Here is a 23,079-nt window from a genome sequence, read left to right on the forward strand (position 1 = left end):
GCAGCGAGCCTGTCAGACAGCTAGAAAATTGAAGGATGCGGCTGCTGCCCCCTAAGAAGTGCGGTGGCCCCTCACTTCTCTCTCCGTCCATTTCCTCTCCAACGACTTCCCGGGAAGTGGATGGTGGACGTGTTTGACAATGGGATGACAGATGGCCACAGCTCACATGGGCTCTGTGCTGGAGGGGCTGAGAGAGCACCCTGAGCTCTAGGAGAGCAGGGGTGGGGTGAGGCAAGGAGGGGAGAGGGCGGAGCTGAGACCCACAGAAGGGCTGCACAGCCCTGGGGAGCAAATGCCCACATGAGCGTGCTGCCAAGCAGACACAGGCCCAGGGACCAGGACGTGGAGCACTAGCCTGGGCACAGTGGACCCCAGGATGACAGGGAGGGGGCAGGAAGGGGGGCGAGGACGGCCCCGGATGCCTGCCTGGCTGGGTCCTGCCCCACCCCCAGTTGGAGGTCCAGGGCTGGGCCCATGGCCTCTCTGCCTTGGTGTCCTCATCTGCAGAATGGAGCAGTGCTGATCCTGCCCTGTGGGCTGCCTGACCGTGCCCTGCCCAAGGACAGAGCCCCGTGGGGGTGCGGCCTCTCGTGTGCTGGGTGCCCTCTGCTAAAGGGTGCGGGCTGGCCCTGGCCGGCCGCCAAGACTTCCACCTTAAGGTGTGAATAGCCGAGCCCCCTCCGCCCCTGCCGCCCTAGTGACAAATACTAATGTCTAAATCAGCAGCCCGCCCGCTGGCCCGCTCCCGCTCATGTTCTTTGCTGAAATGTCACCTGTTCCTATCTAACGATTTGCATAATGCAAAGCTTCTCACTCGTAAAATACAGATTAAGAGGGGAAGCGGAGTCATTCTGGAACCAGGGATCCATTTCAAGGAGCGGGAGGGAGGCCGGCAGCACGCTCTTAACCCTGTCCCTGCTGGCCGCGCTGCTCGGGGCGGCTCTGCCTACACCCACACGGAGCCCCTGAGCCCACCTCATCTGCCGGGCACCCTGTGGCTGCGGGGGTCTGTCTCCCATCCACCAGCAGGGGCCCAGCCAGTGACGGCACCCGGGGGCTGGCTGCCCCAGGCCACTCGGGCTGATGGCCGCAGGCTGCCTTGCCCTTCCCTCCACTTCTCCTGGGAGCCTGTGGCTTCAGATGGCACATTGTGCCCACATACAGACGACAGGGGTGGAAGGTGTGGGGGGCCCTGCCTGGGGCTGCTCAAGCAGGCCCCCTCTGTAGTTGTGGTGCCCACCCTCCAGGCGCCGCTGGGAACAGAAGATCCAAGGGGACACCTGGCCCTAGGACACTTCAAAGGTGTGCTTTGGGGCTGGCGAGGAGCCAAATCCACGTTGTCATTAGGAATTTCTCTGTCCTCCTCCCCCCCACTCTGCCTTGGTTTGTGCAAATTTAAAGCAAATGCCCAGGGGAGGTTCAAGGGCCCCTTGCTGCCCCAGAGATGGGCCTGGGGGCTACACAGGGGCTTCTCTCACTCAGGCTCAGTGAGGGGACAGCTTCCCGGAGGGAGGGCCACTGGTCTGTGCCAGAGGAGCGCCTGGACAGCCAGCTGAGGCCTGGCTCAGAGGGCTCCTGAAAGGGCCAAGCGACAGGGCCTCACCACCAGGAGGGAGAGTGCCTGCCCACACTGCATTGCCCCAGTCCGGAGCCCCCTCAGGTCAAGGTCAGCCTTCCTCCTACCAGTCCCAGCCTGAGACCTCCTCCCCCACCTCCTGTCATCTACAGAGCTCTTCCTTTGGGGGGCGGGGGAAGGAGTCCCACCTGACCCGCAGTGGGGCTGAGGTATTGTGAAGCCAGGAACTGGAGGCAGAGTGAAGGTGGAGCCAGTAGGGGCACAAGTCACGGGAGGAGGACGCTGTGGCCGAAGGCTGCTCCTGCGTCTGGACCACGTGTGGATGAGCACAGGGGTGCTCAGCTGGGGGAACCCCTGGCCAGGCACCCTGCTGGGGGGGGTTGTCTGGGCATCACAGGGAGGGGCTGGTTTACTCACGGGTAAACCCCAGGAGGGAGGAGAACCAAGTGCCGGTGCATCAACCCCAGCTTGATCTCCCTGCTCCTCTGCCTAACCACCTCGGCACATTTAGCATTCCCCTCACCCACAATCCAGGGAAGGGAAGGGAATGGGCTGGGAAGTCTGACCTTGGTGCTTGCCTCACTTCCACCACCACTGCCACCATTACCTCCACCACCACCACCATCACCTCCACCATCCCCATCACCTCTACCACCACCATCTCTGCCACCACCATTATCACCATCAACTCCACCATCACTTCACCGCCATCCCTTCACAACATCATCACCATCACCTCTACCACCATCCCCTTCACCATCATCACCATCACCAACACCATAATGATCACCACCATCACCTCTACCATTACCACCACCAAAACCACTACCACCACCATCACTGCCATCATTACCTCCATCATCACCTCCACCATCACCTCTACCACTATCACCACCTCCACCACTACCATCACATCACCACCATTACCACTGCCATTACCAACACCACCACCTCACCATCACCACCGTCACCTCTACCATCACCTCCATCACTATCATTACTATCACCATCACCATCATCATCACTACCACCACCACAACATCATCACCAGTGGCAGCAGCACTAACCCTTATTTGGTTTCATTCCGTGCCATGTGTAGCACTTAGAGCTGCATTTTTATCATCTCATGTAATTTTCACAACCCTGAAGTTAATGTTTTCACCATCATCATTCTATAGTCAGAGAAACTGAGACAAGGAGGGATTCAGCTGGGATTTGGACTTGGGTGTTCTAGGCTGTGGATCTCCCCATCTAGGGAAGAAGGCACTCACATAAAATGTGGGAGATGAGCCTCTGCAGGAAGCTGGGTATCATCCTGAGCCTCCCCTTTAAACTGTCCTGGCTCCTGCCCCTTGCCTGGGAACAGGAGCAGATGTAGTCAGTGCCCCCCAATAACAGTGGGATGACCCATCTTCCCTTGAACACATCCTCAGCCCCTGGGGAGAATTCAAGATGCCGTCCTGTACCCAGCCAGCTCCTGTACAGGCAATACCTGCATCTGTTGCCCAGAAGATCCCAATCCAGACCTGCCCCCACCCTCTGTAGATGCTCCTCTTCTACACTCTTCCTCCTCCTCAACAGGTGCCCCTCCTCTGTGGGTGACCTTCCTCTATAGATGCTACTCTTCCACAGATCCTCTTCCTCTACAGACTCTGCTCTACAGATGAGCCTTCTCTATAAGTACCCCTCCTCTGCAGGTGCTCCTCTTTTGCAGGTGAGCCTCCCTCCCTATCCCTCACTGGGGATAGTGGGGTTATTATTCTGTATCTGAAGTCCTTCCCGGCACCTTGGGGGCCCAAGTTCTCAGGCACCTCAACTGCACTTGTCAATGATGAGCCAATGAGCACTGGCATGCACTCCACCATCACTTCCACCACCATCCCTGTGTGACAGCTTCCACTTCCCTGTCCCTTAGCCCTAACTCTGCCTTCCCCCTCTGATTGCCTGCAGAGGCAGCAGGCAAGGCTTCTGTCCCCATGGAGGACAGAAGGGGCCACATTTCAGCCCTGTCTAGGCCTGAAGACAACCCAAAGGTGGTCTTGGCTATCTCAATGGACTCGTACAACAATATTCCTACACCAGGGCTTTTGTTCATCCACAGATGTCTGGCCAAGGGCTTATTAAATGATCACAGCCAACCTAGTTGTAAGATGTCGATTTATGGCAAGAGACTCTGTGGGCCCCTACAGGCCACAGTGCCAGGAACCCAAGGCCAGGGATGGGACCCTTATCCATACAGAGACCATCTGCAGGAACAGCCTCACCTGAGTGGTATGTTTCCTGCTGGGGTTAAAACAACCATTTCTGAGCAACTGAGCAGTGGGCTGATGGCTCTCAGAGACCCCCAAGGGGCAGGGATTTTGAGTAGCCCCTAGTCTCAGAGCTGCCCACTTTTGCCCAGGGTACACATCCAGGGAGGAAAAGGCCTGGGCTTTCTAGCTGCTGTCAGATGGAGCCTCGGCACCACCACCTTCCTGGCTCATGAGCTCAGCCCCATGGCACCCTGACCTTGCAAATGGGGATGGAGCCATCTCAGGGCTTAGGTGGCAGTGAGGACACAGCCCAGGGCTAGGAAGCCCCCATGGACCTGGCTACGGTGGACCCTTCCTGCCCCACCTGGGAGGCTGATAGTGCTTCTCTGAGAAGTGAGTGCTGTGACCGGTCAGGCTGGGCCAGGTCCTACTAGCTCCTCACACATTCACTTGCTCACTCACTCATGTGGTACTCGGTGGGCACCTTCTGGATGCCGAGGAGCCCATGATGACCGAGGCCTGAGCCCTGCCTGCTGAGAGCAGCTGTTCTGAAGGCTCTGAACTATACTCAGTGCTCACCGTGAGGCCCCGGACAGCAGCCAAGGATGGCCCCTACGTGGGACCTGGGGACCGAGGCCATGGGGCGTAGGAACGAGGGAGGCCTGGGACAGGGCATGGCCCCACACTTTGCCCCTGGCAGTGACCCAGTCAGCTGGGAAAGGACAGGGAATGCAGTGGGGTGATAAGCTGGGGAAGTGAGGGGCAGGTGGAGAGAGTCTCTGGTTCCAGGTCCAGCCCTGCTGGCTGTATCTGCCGGCTTGCTGTGTCTTGCTTGCCTTCTGGCCCTTCACAGGAGGGAGCCACTGACCTCACAGGACCCACCTTTTATTCCATCATCACTCCCTCCCCAGCAGGCCACCAGCACAGACAGGTAGGCTGGTCCCTCTTCATCTTCACCAGCCTAGCCTTGTCCCTCCTGCCACCCACCCCTCTGCCTCTCCTCCCCTCCCAGGAGCTGCCCCATGTTCCTCACCCCACTCCTGACCTTTCCCAATACCCCCAGGGGGACACTTCTCTGGTCACCATGATGGATATCCACATGCTAAGTCCCACGAACAGTTGTCAGATCCCAAGTTAAACCTCTACATGGGATCATTTCTGGGTCACTCGGCCTAACTGACCTCTTCACCTCCATGAACCTCCAGACCCAGCCTGGGGGGTCCAGTCTTGTCCCCCACATACCTTTGGACTCCCCTGCCCCCCATTGCTCTGCCTGAGGTGGGGTCATCTCTGGCTGGGATGCTCCCCATCCTTGCTCAGAGCCCTCCTGGCTCTACCCCACTGCCCAAGCCAGGCAGGGACCACCCCATGTGGAGCAGGCTCTCCAAGCCCTGTGACCTATATCCCTGCTTCCTGTTTACTGCAGTCATCTCCTGCAAGCCAAGCATTGGACTTCACTGATTTCAGGGTCCACAGGGCCACCCAAGCACTTGAGGCAGGACCACCACCCAGCGAGCACCCTCAAATCCTTGTACCCTGGGCTATGGTAGGGACTCCACGGGGCTGGGACACACAGTCCCTCCCTGGGTGATGCAGCCGTGTCTAGGGCTGAATCCTGGAACCCTATCTCAATGGTGTGCCCAAGGGGCTGAGGACATCTGGGCTGGGGCAGAGGGTGGGGGGCTAGAGTGCCCTGGCCCCACCTTTCCCCTCCAGGCTAGCCACCCTGGCCTGGGCAGTGGCACCTGCCCTCCAGTTGGCTGGGGAGGGGGCTGAGAGGCGGGGCTACCCTGAGGGCAGCCCGGAGGAGGTGGCCCAGCCAGGCCCCTGCCCAAGGCAGCATTCCTCGCAGCTGCTGATAAAGCTGGCTAATGGCTTTTTGCTAATGAGAAAAGCCCGACTGATTATGACAAATCGCTGGGAGCAGCGGGCTAAGCGGCGACACGTGCCCCACTCGCTGCCGCCAGGAGGGGCTGCTGCCCCACCCACCCCAGGCCCAGTGCCCAAACCTTGCCCTGCAGGGGAGGGCCCAGGGCCTGTGGGGGGTGCGAGGTGCGAAGGGCCGAGGGGAAGAGCTAGGGCAGGGGACCCTCCCCAAGCTCCCCTGTACCCAACTCCCTAGCTCCCCCGGCACCTTCTGCCCCTGATACCCCAAGTCCATGACCCCCAGCACGCCCACTCAGCCCCCTCCCCGTGGTCCCCTGAGATTGGGCTGCGGAGCAGGGGCCCAGGGGAACTGGTTGGACCTCCCCTGGCTAGGGGAGGACAGCACATGCTCTGTACCTTGTTTCCCCAGGTACCCTGAGGAAAGGGGTGCATTTCTTCACTGCCGACCCCCAGAGGGTGTCTGGCTAGGGAGAAATTCAAACTGTCCTGAGTCTAGGACCTTGGTCCCCCTCGTCCCTCTGGGGCAGCCACTCTGCAACTTGGGGTCAAAGTGGGATAAGTGGCAACAAAGAATCCCAGAACATGGGGCAGGGGGGCAGCACTATCCCAGGGCACGGGGGTGGGGGGCAGCATGATCTCAGGACACGGGGTGGGCAGCACGATCCCAAGGCACCTGTGGGGGGAGGGCAGCATGATCCCAGGGTGCAGGGTGGGGGCAGCACGATCCCAGGACACAGTGGGGGGGGCAGCATGATCCCAGGGCACCTGGTCAGGGGAGGGCAGCATGATCCCAGGGGGACATCATGACACCGGGGCGGGCGGGGGTGGGGAAGCATGATCCCAGGACACCGAGGGCGGGGGAACGGTCAGCATGATCCCAGGACACCAGGGCCCCAGCACGGTCCTCCCCGCCTGTCCCGGGTTGTGGGTTTTCATATGAACCTTCCCAGCCAGAGCAGATTGCTGTCCTCCTTCCACCCATCCACCTGTCTGTGTATTGAGCCTCTATGGGGCGCCAGGCACTGTCCCTCCAGCTGGGGTGAGCTTGATGCCCAGCTCCTGCTCCAGGCTCACTAGAGCGGTGTCCTGACCTGCGGCCCCCCTCCCCTCTGTCCTGTCCCTCCCCCACGGTCTTACCTGGTTGGTGACCCCCAGCGGTACCCCACCAGGTCCCTGTCCGTGGGCTGTAGGACCTGTGGACACACCTCACCGTGTCCAGCAACAGCTCTGCCACTCGACGCTTCTCTTCCCGACACCCCTTGGTCCCACCTCCAGAACCTTCTGCTGTCTTAGCTTTCTCCCCGACTGCCACGATCCGGAGTCCTCCACTCCACCTGCCCTCGGGTGCCCGCACAGGGCCGACCCCGACCCCGACCCCGACCCCGACCCCAGCACCTGCGCCGGCCCCACCCCAGCCTGAGCAGCCCTGCTCCACCCACCTCTGCCCCCACGCAGGCCCGTGACCTCGGGATCTGGGGAGACCGGGAGCCACAGTGTAGCTGGCCTGTTGGGCGTTATTTAAGGGGGTTGAGGGGCCAGGGCAGCCGTGTAGAGGCTGCGTGGAGAGGTAGGAAAGGCATAATGGGATTTTCCATGTGGAACGGCCGTCTTATCTCGGCCCCGTGTGCCATCCATTACCGCTAATTACGCCGGCGGCCGAGCCCGGAGCCCTGGGCGCTCCCCCGGCCAGGCGGGCGGCTCCGTCCTCATTGTCCTCTGCCGGGCCGCCCCTCTCGCCCGGTGGGAAGGGCCCGGGGTCTCCCTATCGTCCCAGAGCAGCAGCGAACGTGGTGGGCACCCCCTTGATAGATGAAGCATGGAAATTAGTTCCAGAGTTTAACTGATAACCACGGAGCACAGCTACATTCGGTTATGGCAGCCCTAATTGATGAGCTCATTAAGTCCATTATTAGAGAAATTGATTTCAAATAGGCACTTAGAGCGGGTGCAGGAGGCAGGTGGGCGGGGGCAAAGAGGCAGAGGAAGCCACGAAAATACATAATGAGGCAAGTAATTTTATAGGTTTGTTTAATGAAAAGCCTCAACAGCGTACTCGTGGCCATGTGGGTTTTAAACACTCATTTTATGTACTAATAAAGCTCCTGGTGGTGAGATCCTTCCCAGGCCCTAGCCCACTATCCTCCGCGGCCACCCCTAATTAATTAATTAACCCTGGTGAGGCGATCAATGAGTTAGTCATGCAGAATCGACACTTGGAGGCCGCCCGCCTGGGCTCGTGGGGAGGGGAGGCCCGGCAGGTGCTTGGCTTCCCGCCCTCTAGCTTGGCCCTCTGGCCCTGCCCAGCCCGGGGCCCTGGCACTGGGGGCCATGCAGCCCCATGGCGGGGAGCTGGGGCCGCTATGGGCACTCTCCAGTGGACCAGGAGGGGCCCCGCGGGTCACCTCTATTTGTTCCAGCATGGTCCACCCCGACCCTGTCCGTGTGCCACAGGGCCTCCCCCATGACTCTAACCCTGACTTGGCCCTCAGAGCTCTCTGCCTGGCTCGGGAAAGGCTCAGTCTGGGTGATCCTTGGGATACTGACCCCAGCCTCCACCCCTGCTGCCTGCCCCCCAACCCACGTGTACCGAAACAGATGCGGACACACACATGGACATGCACAAGGGTGACGCTGACATGGTCACATGGATATATTCACATATGGATGCACACACAAAGACGTATTGCCACGGAATACATGGACTCCCACACGCAGATGCACATGCAAACACAGGCCCATGGAGACGCAGTAGACACATGTAGTCCCACAGACACATGGACATGCAGTGGGCACACGGAGCCCCCGTGGACACATGGACACACAGTAGGCACAAGTAGCCCCACGGACACATGAACACGCAACAGACACATAGCCCCGTGGACACACGGACATGCAATGGACACACGTAGTCCCCATGGACACATGGATACACAGTAGGCACACATAACCCCGTGGACACATGGACATGCAGTAGGCACATGTAGCCCCCACAGACACACGGACACGCAGCAGACACACAGAGCCCACAGACACACGGCATGAAGCCCCCGTGGACCCACGGTTGGGAACACACACACACACACACACACACACACGACCGCCCTTCCATCTGTCCGAAGCGTGCTCGAGTGTGGATGCCCCACTCAAACTGAGGCTTCTCCACCTCTGTGGCTGCTTCTCTGGTCCTGTCGTCTGTCCTGCCTCAGCTCAGAGCCTCCTCGGGTCTCATTCCCCTGCACCCATTGTTCCTGGCTGCCCACACCTGGTCCCAGGCTCTTCACGGTGGCCCTGCCCATCTCCACTGGGGATCCAGCTTGAGTTCTCATGCCTCCCACTCCCGTTGACCACGTGCCTCAGTGGGGAGGCCCAGCCGTCCAGGGGTGCGCTCCACGGGGTCCCTGGGCCAGCCTCCAGCCACTTCAATGTCTGCAGGAGCTCCTCCCCCACCTCTGGCCTCCGCATGTCCACCTGCGTCCCTGGTGGGGACCAGTGGTAGAGCAGAGTCCCACGGGACCAGGCTTCTTACGCCACTCTGGCTTCCACCTCCACGGCCACACCAGCACCGGCTCTGCCCCCAACTTAGGGCCTTTGCTCCTGCTGCTCCTCCACCTTGGCCCGCCCGTCCCTCCCTTCTTCCTCTGTGGTCGACAGCAGCCCGTCCTCCATCCTGTTTCTCTTTCCCTGGGGTTCCCTCTGCCTAATGTGGTACGAGGGTCTCCTATAGCCTTGTCCATCCTGCCAGCACGGAGGCCCCATGAAGGGGGCTGTACCCAGCACAGGGAGTGGCCCCCGGGGCTGCTCTGCAGAGTTCCATGAATTCATGGGGTCCTCTGGGGGTTCAGGAAACACTGCTACTGAGATGCCGCAGAGGAGGAGCCTTCTTTATCAATAAGATAATTAAAATACTGATGAGCCACACGGGGAGGATGGAGGGACAGTGGCAGTAAGGCAGGGGGCTCAGTGTGGCAAACAAGACAGACATGATGCTAAAAATGAGTAATTCAAGAAACAACAGAATCAACACACATTCCACGGAAGGGATGGAAATGGTCACCTGGGTGCTGGGGGGACAGAGGGCCGGGCAGTAGGGCAGCCTCTGTCCTGGGTCTGGAGGCAGAGCAGGGAGGGGGTGGCAAAGAGCCTGGCCCAGGGCCGCCGGAGGATGGGAGCAGCCCAAGAGGACGCAGGAACTAGAGCAGGCCTCAGGGGGCTCTGCTCTCCCTGCCCTGCCAGCCCGCTCTGGGTCTCAAGGCTGAATGCACCGGAGGCCAGGGCTCAGGGGGAGGCAGCCTGGGCAGAGGTCTGAGGGTACTTGAGTGTCCAGAGGTGATGGGTGAGTGGCACGCCAGTAAGGCACCATGTCCCTCCCCAAACAGGGGATGCCCGCCGGCAATGTGGACTCCTCACAGGTGACATCGCCTGGGTGCTCTGACCCCACGGAAAAAGGAACCGTCAGCGTGGGGCAGAGGTCAGTGCAGCAAACCTGTGAGCTCCCACGTCGCCCTGGGTCACTTGCACCTCCCGCCTGTGCTTCCCACGCCCTCAAGGAGCACCGTGGCCCTACTTCTCTCATGACACAGCCCTGGAATGGTGGTGGCATCTCGGGGGCCACTTCAGCTGCACGGGCAGGAGGGGGACGTCCAAAGTCCTGGCAGCTGCACTTGTCTGGCCAGTGTCCTGTGAGGGCGTGACATCCTCCGACCCACAAGCTCGCCTCTTCCCTGCAGCCCTGCTGCCTTCATGGCGTGTCCTTGCTGTCCTTCTGCTGGTCCAGGAGCTGCACTCAGGGGAGCTGACAGTTTTCCTCTGGGTGTGGCCTGCCCTAATTTTACGGCCAGGTAGGACCTGGAATGGCCACAGGAGGCCGCAGGGGGCCTCGGAGTGGGGTGTCCCAGCTCATCCCAGGTGTGCCCCTCCCCCTGCAGCCCTCCCTGTAGTTCCGAAGCCCACGTGGGGCAGACACAGGGCTGGTCTTTAGCAGGCGGCCAGAGGCTGCAGGCAAGACCAGTGTCACTGCCGGAGTGCCCAAAGAGGTCAGCCCAAACCACAGGTGCAGCCCCACTGGCCTCTGCGCACCTCTGGCCATCACTGCCTGCCCCTACCCCTATGTCTGTTCTGAGGCCTGGTGGCAGGGGGAAGGGGGATGGGGCCTCTCTGCCCACCTCCAGACCTGGATGTCGCTCCAGCCCATGCGGGGTCCTGCCCATCTGGCAGCCCTCCCACTAAGTGAGTCTGAGCGCTGGAAGGGCCCCATAGCTGCCCTTCATTCCAGGGGAGTGACTGTCTTCAGCATAGGTGCTCCCTGCTTTGATGGTCCAGTTGAGGAAGAGACCCATTAAACATATCCTTTGTCAAACAGCCCTGTGAGTTTTCTTCAGTTTTGTAGGTCTGCAAACACCCACCCCTGCTTAAAGCCCTGCGCACTGAGTCTGCGGGTGCACGGAGGTGAGCGCCCCAGCACTGGCCTCGCCCTTGTGAGGGACAAGAATTGGCCGAGGGGTTCAGTGCAGCTCGGGGGAGAGAGCCAGCTGGCAGGAGGGCTCACTCCAAGTCCCCCACTCCTGGGGACGGTGTGGACACGAGACAGATGACGGAAAAGCGATTTACAATTTGGCTGTTCTATTTCCAATTAAACCGCGACATTAGTTAATATGCAGGGCCGGGAAGCTCAGGCGGAGATAATGTGTAGATAGCTCCATAAAACTCCGCCAGGAACAAATAATTTTGCACAAATTTGCAAACAGCACGGTTTTTGTAAATAACCATCATCTTTCTACCGGCCCCACTGCCGATTATGCATTTTTCCTTCATGATAATTTAATGATGATCTAATTTACCTACTGTTGCTGGGCCTTGGGTGCAGCCAAAGCGATCGTCTGATTTAGTCCAAAATCTATCCCGATGGCGTTAATTCATATTGACCAAATGTTTACAAATTGAGCTTTTCCCCTTGTTATGCCAGACGGTGAACTCCACTCACGAGCCTGTTTGCACATGTCCAGCTACCTGGGCCCGGGCCTGCCCATAGCTGACCAAGCTGTGGCAGCCTCTGAAACTGCAAGCACGGGTTGAGGTGCATGGCCTGGGAACTGTGGGGGGTAGAGAGAGGGGCGGACATGAGGGGCCTGCTTTCCCAGGCCAACAGAACAGGAGTCTGACAATGCCAGGAGGGGCCAGGAGGGCCCAGGAGGACATAGGAGGGGCCAGGAGGAGCAGGGGGGCTTCCACCAACATCCAGAGGCCTTAGTTTCTGTAAAGGGGCCCCCGGGGGCCTGAACCGGGGTCTTGGCAAGGAATAACAGGCATCATCCCTGGGAGGGACTGGAGGCCAGCCCATCACCTGCATGTAGAGACCTCCTCCCCAACAAAACGTGGCTGCGTGGTCTTCTTGGGCACTCCACTGTATGAAGTGACTTTGTTTCTCTGTTTGCTTTTCAGATGCTGGTCTCCCTTCTAGGATGTCACTGCTCGGGACAAGTGGGGTCTGCTTTGCCCACAGGCTGGCCCAGGGCTCAGCTTAGAGCAGGTGGTAGGTTACCACGTGTCTTATTACTTTGTCACCATTGGCAGCATATGCCTGGGCTCTGGTCACGAGCACTGCTTCCCCATGGTTGATTTCCTCTTCCAGGCTCACCAGTTTGCCAAGGGAATGGAGCAGGAGGGCATACTGAAGGGTGGTGTGTCCTAGAGCTGCTGTGTAGCAAGGGGGGGCCCATACATGGGTAATAGCGGGGAGGCAGTCACCGTGGTGGGACAGGCCCTGCACTGACCCAGCCCAAGCATTGGGTGATCATGGAGTAAGTGGATGGATGATCAGATGGGTAGACAGGGAGTTGATGTTGGCTAGCTGGCTGTCTGGGGTTGCTGGCTATGGGTTTCTGGTGGGTAGCTAGGTGGGTAGGTGGAAGGGTGGTCTAGGGGATGGATGGTTGGGTGTGTGTGTGGGTATGTGGGTGGCCTGCTTGGGCTGGTGGTTGGATGAACACATGGATGATGGGTGAGTGGATGGATGATTGCTGGCTGGCTGGGTGGGTGGCTGGCTGGATGTGAGGGTAGGTGGATGAATAGTTGGGTGGGCTATTACGCAGGTGAATGGTAGAGAGATTGGTGGGTAAATGAATGTGTGTGTGTGGGTTTGTGTTTCAGTGGGCAAGTGGGTGAATAGGTGGACTGTGGATGGTTTGCTGAGTGAGTTAGTATGTGGGTTGGTGGGTGAGTGAGTGAGTGGAGGTGGGTCAATGGTTGGATGGGCACTCAATTAGAAGTAGAGGAAGAGAGGAGGGGCCAGGCACCTGTGCTTGTTGATGAGTGTCTAGATTGGTAAGTGGGTACCTGCGTGATTAGGTGCGTTTCTGGGTGAGTTTAGCAGGTGAATGAGTGGGTGGATGGTGTGCACAGTGGATGGAGACCCAAGAATGCTTGCTCCCCAGAGCTTTTCCAGACGCCCATGATCAGGGAGCCTTCCTTGGCCGCCTCCACGCCAGGGCAGAGGCCACTAGGATGTGGGATTGTTGCTTCATTCATTTGTTGAACTCGGAGGAAATATTTGGAAACAAAATCACAAGGGAGAGTTGCCAGCTGCAGTAATCTGCCTGTGGGCCCCTTGGAGGACACAGAGCCAACCACGACAGAACTTGTGGCCCTGGGGTGCCACTGTAGGGGTGGGTGGAACAGAAGGTGTGGGGACCAGCAGGTGCAGGTGGAAGCAAGGAGTCAGGTAATGTCTCAATTGCTGGTAGGGGGTCTGGGTCAGGAGCTGGTTGGGTCTGGGACTCTGGTCTGGGCCAGGGAGGGGTCCGGCAGCTGGGGGAACCGGGCTTGCCCAGGGTAAGGGAGGGCTTCCTGGAGGAGGAGGTGCTGGGTATCTATGTAAATAGAGGGCTGTGGATTGGGGGTAGGAGGAGCGTGTGTACTATCTGCCCTCCACCCCTGTGTGTCTCAGCCAGAGGGCCACGTGGACATGGATCCAGTATGAGTGGGACCAGGGGAGAAGCAGGGTAGGCACCAGGACTGGCCACCTGCGGCCCCACTGGGAGCGCAGACCATGCGGTTCTCTCCTTGTAGGAGAATCCCCAACACACAGGGACATTTGTAAACCATGCTCCCGCCTGGCTATCCTACCCCTGTCCTGGCCCTGCCTCCCTGGCCTGAGGTCCAGGGTCCTGCCTGATGGCCGGACCTCACCCTGGAGGGGCAGGGGGCCTTCCTTTCCTGGAGTGGGGGTGGGATGGGCTGCCCAGAGAGGAATATTTACAGGTTAAGTGTTCCTCCTTCACCCTCAGCAGGCAGATGACCTGGGACCAGGCTAGTCTGTGCCTGGGGACATGCTTAGAACCGGCCGTGTCATCAACTGCTCAGGTCAGTGGTTGTAGAGAGCATTTATAGGTGCAGCCCCCTCACCCTGCTGTATAGCCATGTGGGGGGCATCATGCTCCGCCGACTGCGTCTTCTGGGCCCTGGGGGTGCTGCTCCCCCTGCCAGCAACTGGGCCGCACCAGGCCCCGAAGTCTCTGCCCTGAACCACTTCCTCCTGCTAAAAAAGCTAGATTTTTCTGCTATTTGTGCTGCTTTTAATCCATAGGAAGTGAATTTTCCACTCATATATTAGTTTATTTTATATTTTCAAATTGATTCGACTATACATTGATTTCCTGTTGTGGGTATTGTGTCCCGAGCGGGGATTACGCGTGTAGAAGTGGGGGCTCGTGGCGCATAAAGGTCGCTCTGCGCTGGAGAGCTCTTATCTTGAAAAGGGAGAGTCCAATTTTATTGAAACAGCTAAAATCCCACTTAATTGAATTTTTTTTCCTCTAAGATGTACAAGCTTAGAGACTTTTGCTTTCCAATTCAACTCAGACTCTGTGGTGTTTAAATTTCCAAACCCATAAAGACCTTTATGAAAAAGACCCTGCGAATATCGTATTTCTGAGCCGGCGCCCTGCCGCGCAGCACCAGGTGGGAGCGGTGATCACAATATCAATATTCTGTAGAACATCTTTGCATCGCGCGCCTTTCATGCCTATTTAACGCAGCCCCGAGGAAAAGGCTCCTGCCGGGCTCCCCTGATGCCCTGCCCTCAAAGGCCTGGACAGCCCGCCAAGGAGCCCAGTGGCTGTGCTGGGTCGCTCCTAGCCCCAGACTGAGTCAGAGAGGGGCACCTGACAGATGCTGGTCTCCCCATGTCTCAAAGCACCTGCCCCATGCTGCTGGCTCTCTGTGCTCCCTCTGCGCCCTTCCTGGGCTCTGCAAGGGGGCACTCACCTCATGCACACATCCTAGCAGTGGCCTGGCCATGATGTCTTCATCCCTCTAGGAGTGGCCCCGGCGTCCAGCTCGCTGCCAATCTCCCCTGGCCTTCCGCCACTTTCAGGGAGGAGAGAGGAAGATGAACAGTCTAACAGCATGCTGTGTGACTTGCAGGCCAAGTTGTTTGGAGGGCAGCCTCTTTCCCCCAAGCCTGGCCACCAGGGCTGGTCACACCTGGGGCATGTGTGCAGTGAGGAGGTATGTGGGCCCTGGGGGCCTGGCAAGGACCCTTCTGCACCTGCTGCCCTCCCATCCTGCCCTGGACCTGAGCCCCTCTCCTTCCAGCCACTGGTGGGTGCTGCAGATGGGTGCCGGGGCGTCTCCTGTGTGAGTCTGGGGGACCCTCTGTCTGGAGGCATCTGCTGGGTGAGTCTGGGGGTACCTCTGGGAGCATCTGCTGGTGAGTCTGGGGGGCCCTCTGTCTGGAGGTGTCTCCTGGGAGAGTGGGGGACCTACTATTCTGAGGAGGCCACCCCCTCGAACCTGTTCTCATTCCTGGCTACCTGTGGCCCAGCCTGGGACCACTTGCATGAGCTGACTGAGCTCAGTCTCCCACACGCTCTGCTCAGATAGCCTGTGCCTTCCCACCAGATGCCTTTGTCCTGCTCAGACCACATTTGACCCTCCTGTGTCCCCTGCTGACCCCCGCCCACCTCTACCAAATTGGGCCTGAGCACCTGGGGCCCAGAGAAGCTCCCACCTGGTTTTGGAGTTCTAGAAGCTAAGCGCAGCCTCGCCCCTCGGGGACGCCTCCATTCCCCCCTGGGTTCCCAGTCCCAGTGCTGCTGGACGTGGGCAGGGGAGGAGTGGCGCTGGTGCCGGAGCAGGAGGGGCCTAGGCTTGCCTCACCTGCCAGCCTCAGTATCTCCATCAGTACAGGGCCCTGCACTGCAGTGTCCTCCCCACAGGGCTGGCGATCTGAAGTCCGGCTCTGGTGGAGAGGCTCTGGGCTGGCAGCCCTGGGACCTCCCCTCGGGGCCATGGACTTGGGAGCTGACCCCCGGCTGCTGCGGGCGCCCCGCCTGTGTGCTGGCTGGACCTGCCTGTGCTCTGCACGGCCTTCAGGTGGGGCCTGGACTGTGCGTGCCGGTGTCCCGGGGGCAGCCCCGCTGCCCCGGGAGCCTGGCAGGCTGTGGGCCTCTCCCGGAGCCGCCGTGGCGGGGCGCACGCTTGGCCGACCGTTATCTGCTACCTCTTCACGCACAGCTACTCCAGCGACAGTTGAACAGCGCTCCGGAACGGGGCTACTCTGTATCTCTATCCCGTGAAATGGCTAATGGTGATAAGGAGAGGAAAAACAAAGCGGTCCTCGGGCCTCACGATGCCCCCGCCCACCCGGCTCCTTAGCACTCGCTGGCGCTGCTGCCCGTAATTATTTCCTCAGCTCACTGGAGCTTCCAGAGAGTTCTCTGCGCCAGCGATGCTGCTGAGTGCTTGGGATAGTGCTGAGTGGGGATGGTGGTGGGGGGTACTGGGACCCGACTCCGAGAGGCCCAGGGTTGGGTCAAGGCACAGCCAGACGTCCTGGGTGAGCCCACTGGGAGGGTGCCCATGAGGGCTGCGGCGTCATCTTGGGTGATGGTTGGGGACAGCGTGCTTCAGGATCTCCAGGTACGCAGAATTCACGCACCTTACCTTCCGGCCCAGCAGAAGGCCACAGGACCAGAGACGCCCAGGGTGGAGACGTCCGCCACCTAGTGAGGCCTGGGCAGTGTGCACCTGGCAGGACACTGGGGATGGTCTGGACTTTCATCTCTCTTAGCCACATGTTCCAGGTGAGTCCCATTCATTCCTGCCAGATGCCTCCGTGGTGACCTCGGGGACCCTGCCTGAGATGCCACCGGTATTAGAGGAGAGGGGACGGTCACACAGGCAGAGTGGCCACTCCCAGGGCTGGGGGAGCTCGGAGCTAGTAGTCAGCTCAGGGTCACTCCTGGGTAGGCAGGCTTCCTGGGCAGGTAGCCCTGGGCCTGGCCGTCCATGGGTGGCAAGCCCCAGGTTGCCTCTTCTGCTCTTCTTGTTCTCTCCAAAACTCACTTCTGGGGAATTTCCTCCTACTGCCCCTGGGAGCTCCCTCAGGCACATAGCTGTCCTGTGCTGCCGGGGACCCGGTGCTGCGCCTTTTCTGGGGTTCCCTGTCCAGCCACCCCCCCCCCCCCACAAGGCTGAGTTTCTACGGGAAAAGCCTTAGATTCTGGTGGGTGCCTGTTCCTGGCCTTTGCCCCCATAGGGAGGGTGCCCCCCGCAGCGCAGCCCCATGCCTTGGAGAAGGTGAGGTGCACCTGGGGAGCACAGGGACCCCTTAGGTCTCTCTAGCCAAAGGCCTCACTGGTGAGGTTAGTCAGCTGCCTGGCAGGGCCAGTGAGAGTGGAGGGAGCCCTGGCTTTGCCCTCCACTCGATGGTGGGGAGTTTGGGGAAGGGAAGCAGAGCCTGTTGGCTCCTATAGTGAGAAGCCTAGGAAGACCCTGGCCCTATTCTCCACCCCTGCCTCTCTGACTCCTGCTTGGGGCCCCCACCCCTACCCTGCTCCCCACACCTCCAATCTCATCTGATCATGACAGTTGGGTGCTCCCCTGAGGTGAGGGGCAGTGTGCCCCCAGGCAGCATCCTGAGGGCAGAAGGGTCCCACAAGAAGACAGGGAGTAATGACCATGAGGGCTGCTGGCCACAGGCCTGCAGTGCAGGAGGCGGATGTGGGCTCTGGTCTCTCTCCCTGCACAGCGCTGGGGCGGGGCGGCTGCAGGGTGCGGTGCATCCAGCAGGGGCAGTACGGGGGGCAGCCACGCAGAGCCCGGCCCTGCCTGCCCAAGCTTTGCCCTCCTGGGGAACAAGTGGAGGCCCCACCGGCCAGGTGGCCAGAGCGCATTTTAATAGTGGAGCGCGATTCCAGAGCAGTGGGAAGAGAAAGGGAGAAGCCTATGAATTATTACAAACGCACTCAATCTCCGCGGCCGCGCGGCCAGCCCAGCCTGGAAAGCCTTTTCTTCTCGTGTTTAAGTTAGCGTGGAAGATGAAATAGTCACAGAGACGCACTGGCCACTCGAACCTGTTATTGCTGGCTGTGAGTGCCTATAAATACTTTTCTGATTTATAACCTCGCTCTGCTTTATAAATGGAAAACCAGAAATGCCTTCAAGAGTAGCTTTCAAAGCCCGCGCTTCTCAGCGTGTCCACTCACAGAGGTGAATGCCAACACCCGGGACACGCCCTCCACCTTCCGCCCCCACCCCACCCCCCACAACCCGTGGGCACCAGGCCTGCACCTGGGCCTGGGGCAAGTTTGGATTCTGTGTGTGTTGGCCCAGGAGGATGGGGTTCCAGGTGTGGGGTGTTCAGGGCTGGAAGTGGGGTGGATGGGTCACTTTATGGTGGCAGTGATGGAATTCAGGGATGCGCCCTCTGTTTTGGGATAAAGGGAGGTGCAAAAAACATCTATGCACTCCAGAGGGGAAGCTAATGTCCAAGCCCCCAGCCCCCTAGTCTATCCCTGCTTCCCAACACCCCTGATTGCTGTCTGTGGATAACAGGGTATTCACACCCAGCAGCCCCACCGTGGCACTCACCTGGGCCAACTGGCCTTGAAAGATGGGCAGTGAGCCAGCAGGGATTGCTCAGGAAACTTCAGCCACTGACTGCAAATACTACAGGGACCTGGTGTTATGGGGAAACCGAGTCTCACGAAGGCTAAGCCAGTTTTCCCAAGACCAGCAGGGACTTTGAGGGGGCAGGCACTTGCACCAGGATGTGGAGGGCACAGTAGTTCCCTCATGCCGACCAGGGCAGGGGCAGCAGCCCCTGGGGTGTCCTGATGTCCTGGCAGTGCCCAAAGCCACGTAGCCCCTCCCCCAAGGGCATTCTTCACCCCATCCAGGATTTGCAGGAAACCGTATTTGGGGTTAAAGAAAAGGCATTGAATGAAGCACTCAGTGTTGGATTTGCTCTGTGAATTTTTGAATCATTTAGAATATGAGCTTCTTGATGAAAAGCACGATTTTGTGTTATGAACCAGAAAGTCATGGGCGATCAGACCAGGGAGAAGGGCTGAGGCACCTCGGTGATGTCCTCGCTGCTGACACTGCTGCTTCCGAACGAGCACACAGGCCATCCACCCTGGAGAGCCCCGGTGCGCTGTTCCCTGTTGGCACCCAGGCCCCGCCCCCAGGCTCCCCACATCTGCTAAGGAACGCAAGGGATGGGCAGCCCAGGAGCTGGGCGCGTTTGGTCCTGGACACAATATCCAAAAAATGGGCTCAACCTTGGCCAGAGGGGGCTGAGCCCTGCCGCCCACTGTCTGCGCCCTGAGGCCACTCTGCTCCCACCATGAATCCCCATCCCCACACACCCGGCACCACACACACACACACACACACACACACACACACACACACACACGACTTCCTGGGCAGGGCAAGTGCTGGAGATGTTTATTGAACAGGAAGTGAGATTGTGACCACCTAGTCAGACGGAATACTCAGCGACGAGCCTAGGTTGGCCACAAAGAACCATTCCCTGGCCTCGGCCCATTGGGAAAAGCAGCCGCCGCGGAAGCAGACCCGGGGCAGGCCCCACCAGCAGCACTGGCAGCCCCAAGAGGAACCCTGGGAGCGCAAGCCCTGGAGAGGCATCATGGGGCCACACGCCCCGAGTAAATCCTCCGGAGGCAAGGGTCCCTGCCGCCCCCGCCCCCCGCCCCAGCCCTCACCCTCACCCTCACCCTCACCACCCACTTCCCGTGGCCAGAGCAGCACCCATCACGTGCTAGGATTGCTGGGCCCGGCCCATAGGAGACCTGTGTGCCCGCGGGGACAGTCTGGCAGGCCGCGGGGTGGCTGAGACCTCAGCATCTGGGCTGCTCCGGCCTGGCGCTGGGGTCAGCGATCTAGTACAGAGTGTGGTGGCCGTCTGCGCACCCACGTTCCCAGATGGCTAGAGGCTCAGGGCTTTTTCACACCCAGGCACCTCCTGTGCATGATGAAGGGGACCATAAAAATGGACTTCTGTTTGTTACACCTGGTTCTTCCAGAGCCGCCAACTGCCCCAGCTGCCCATGGCCATCAGCATGGGGTGGGGGTTGGGGGGCTGCGGCTGGACCCTAGGATCAGCAGGCTAGAGGAGGTGAGTGTATGACTAGCCACATCTGCTTTCCAGGGTCACCTGCTTGTCCTGTGGCAGCATTGTCCGCAGAACATGGGGAAGTGTATTTGACCAAGGCCCATCCACCCAGAGACAGGTGTCAGCCAAGGGCCCCTCAGTTCAGCCAGAGTCAGCAAAACACAGGTGAGTTCCAGAGCAATGCTGCCCATGGGCTCAGCGGGGAGGGTCTGGTGCTGGGAACAGGGCCTGCCTGGTGCCGCCCCAGGATGGGGTAGGCAGCTGGAGAAGCTTGCCTGGAGGGCCCACTGGCCAGATGCTGACATGGTGGACACCCCAGTCTCTAGGGCTCACGGAGGGGGCCCAGGGGTCTCAGCTGGCCTTGGAAGGGAGGGGAGGGGAGGGGAGGGGAGGGGAGGGGAGGGGCCCCCGAACTGCCGGCCATCTGGAAACATGGGTGCCCAGGTTGCTGCCACACTGTACTGGAACCCTGACAGCAACTCTGGGCCAGAGCAGCCCCCATGGCCACCAGCTGGTAGATGCATGAAACATCTGGTCCACGTGTGCAAGAGTGGTGTGCCGCCATGCGAGGAGTGAGCCACATCACACCTGCAGTGTGGACAAACCTCGGAGGCAGCAGTCCCGAGAGACACGCCAGACACAAAGGCTCCTTCTCTGTGGTGTCCAACGACAGAGACAGAAGCAGAGGGGCAGCTGCCCCAGGACTGGCAAGGAGTGACTACTAGTGGGTGGGGGTTAGAGGAGGTTGGGGTGGGGTGGAGGTCGGGGTGGTACAACCTTGCAAAGGTGCTCAGTGTCCCTGAAATGCACAGTTTAAGATGGTTAATTTTAGTTTATGTGAATTTCACTTGAATCACAAAATAAATAAGTAAAATAAATGACTTGGACTGGAGACGATGGGAACAGGAAGTGAGCTGACAGGGAGGGAAGGTGGACAAGCCAACATCACTGTGAGGGCACTGAGGCACACTTGGGCTCCCACGGGTTTGCATGAGGCTATTTGGGCATTTGCTCTGGTCTCATGTGCCTCTCAAGAGGCAGGGCCCCAGGCTGGGGCCACTGGCTGGGGAGGCCAGGCCAGTCTGGGGCTGCCCCATGGGGCTCTGGGTGCCCTCTGTGGTCTGGACCCCCTTGGAGGAGGCGGCCTCTGGGGGGCAGACCCCCGGCCCAGCCACATTCCCAAGCACCACTCCCAGCTGACCAGCTGTCACACGCATGGAAGACACAGTCGGGGCCTCAGTGCCCTGGACCCTGGTCTGGGAAGCTGAAGCACGGCTGGGCTGCTCAGAGTCAGGAGACTGGCGTCCACACTGCAAACGCAAAGATCCCTGGTGTCTGGGGGTGGTGCCCTCAGTGCTTTGCAGGGCACAGTTGGACCTCAGGGTTACTGGCTTCAGGAAAATCCATAGGGGGGGCCCAAGTCAATCTGGGTTGTGGGAGCCAGGCTGCGTGGCTGTCTTCCTGGCCCTGGTGGGGGGCCACGGGGTGGGAGGCTTCCAGGACCCTGGGGCAGCCCCACAACCACCGTGAGGCCCAGGGTAGGGTCCTGGCAGTGGTGTCGCCTCCGTGGTCATGGACCTGCCCTTGAGCCCACGTCTGCCCCTCCTCCTCCTCATCGTCACTGCAGGGACAGTGTGGTCCCTTCCTTCTGGGTCTTGGGGCTGAGGACAGATGCCCTAGCCCTCAACCTGTGAAGGATGCCTTGCGGTGATGGCCAGGAGCAGGACTGGGAGGCTTGGGGCCACCAGGCAGTGACCTCTCAGGGGGTTTCCTCCTCTGATAAATGTAGGTTAGTGTATGTTCCCTCCTTGCAGTGGTTCCAATGGCTAAAGGGAGGGCATGAGATGGATGGGGGGCACATGTGCGTGTGCTCACCTCTGCGGCAGCGTGGGGAGAGCCAGGACCCCAGCAGCGGGTCAGGCCTGGGCTGGGTGTCATGACCCAGGGGGTGGATGCTGGGGATTTGAGCCAGCGGAGCCAGGCCCTGTGTCCGCGTCGCCCGCCCGCCCACCGCGCTCTGCGGGGACGCCTGTGAGGTAATGGCCCGCACTGAAGCCTTCCTGGGCCCCGTGGCCACTCGGCCCTCCCCGGGGTCCGCGCCGGGTGATGGAGCTCTGACGGGAGTAACCCGGGCTGAGCTAATCGAAGCTGAAAAGGCGGAATCAGCGCGCGTCGGATCCTCTTGCCGCCTTCATCAATCCAGCTAACTGGGTTTGAGCGCGCGCGGGGCAAATGTTCTGCAAAGGGAATTAATATGTAAGACATCTGAGGCCTGGCGCGGCCGTGGGTCCTCCGGCGGGCGCGGGGCTGGGCGGCCAAGGACCCGACCGGCCTGGGGAGGCGGCCGCCCACCCCGCCCGCCCCACCCTCAATTCAATTAGGAGGGGGCTGCTGCATATGCAGGCGGCGCGGAGGAGGGAGGGAGCGGGACAAAGGCGTGCGCGTTTACCCCATCATAAGCTTCATTTGGAGGAGGTTTGAAAACAATTCCCCGTCACATTTGTCCCTGTCAGATCACATTATTCACAAATGAAGTTCACAAAGTATCAATTCAATTTCAATGAGCGCCGCTGCAGGGCTCGGCGGGGTCTGGCCCAGCCCGCAGGGGGGGGTGGCTGCGGACACCGAGGCCGTCAGAGGTAATCAAAGGGAGGCGGCCACGCTAGCACTTTCCATTTCACCCCTTTTGTGCACATCTGTTCCTGGATAATCCCATTTTCTACACTTCCAAATCACTGAAGACGGCCACGGAGGGGTGGGGCCCGCGGGAGGGGGTGGCACGTCCAGCGGAGCCAGGCAGAGGCGGGGGTGGTGGCCAGGGAGCCTGCCTGGGGCCCTGCCCTCTGGGTCCAGGCCTAGCACTGCCTCAGGTTGCCGCGCGGCTGGGCCCCTGTGCTCCCCTCCTCCCCCAGTCTGTAGCCTGGGGCACATTTCTGGAGCCCACC

General features: G+C 60.0%; 1 protein-coding gene across 3 annotated transcripts; it reads left to right on the forward strand.

Moving 5' to 3' along the window:
- The first annotated feature begins 12,150 nt into the window (after window positions 1-12,150).
- Window positions 12,151-20,863, forward strand: LOC144290810 (uncharacterized). Of its 3 annotated transcripts, none has more exons than XM_077860393.1 (7): window positions 12,151-12,244; window positions 13,998-14,073; window positions 15,029-15,219; window positions 15,307-15,387; window positions 16,672-16,796; window positions 20,171-20,299; window positions 20,579-20,863. In XM_077860393.1, exons 2-5 carry the CDS (start codon window positions 14,040-14,042, stop codon window positions 16,717-16,719), a joined length of 354 nt encoding a protein of 117 aa, XP_077716519.1. In that variant the 5' UTR covers window positions 12,151-12,244; window positions 13,998-14,039; the 3' UTR covers window positions 16,720-16,796; window positions 20,171-20,299; window positions 20,579-20,863. The 3 variants fall into 3 exon arrangements, with proteins under 3 accessions (XP_077716519.1, XP_077716527.1, XP_077716536.1); XM_077860401.1 differs by having other exon boundaries at window positions 20,611-20,863; XM_077860410.1 differs by having other exon boundaries at window positions 12,157-12,244; window positions 14,001-14,073.
- Window positions 20,864-23,079: the final 2,216 nt, after the last annotated feature.

Source organism: Canis aureus, chromosome 2 (genome assembly GCF_053574225.1).
Source record: "Canis aureus isolate CA01 chromosome 2, VMU_Caureus_v.1.0, whole genome shotgun sequence".
Lineage (NCBI taxonomy): Eukaryota > Metazoa > Chordata > Mammalia > Carnivora > Canidae > Canis > Canis aureus.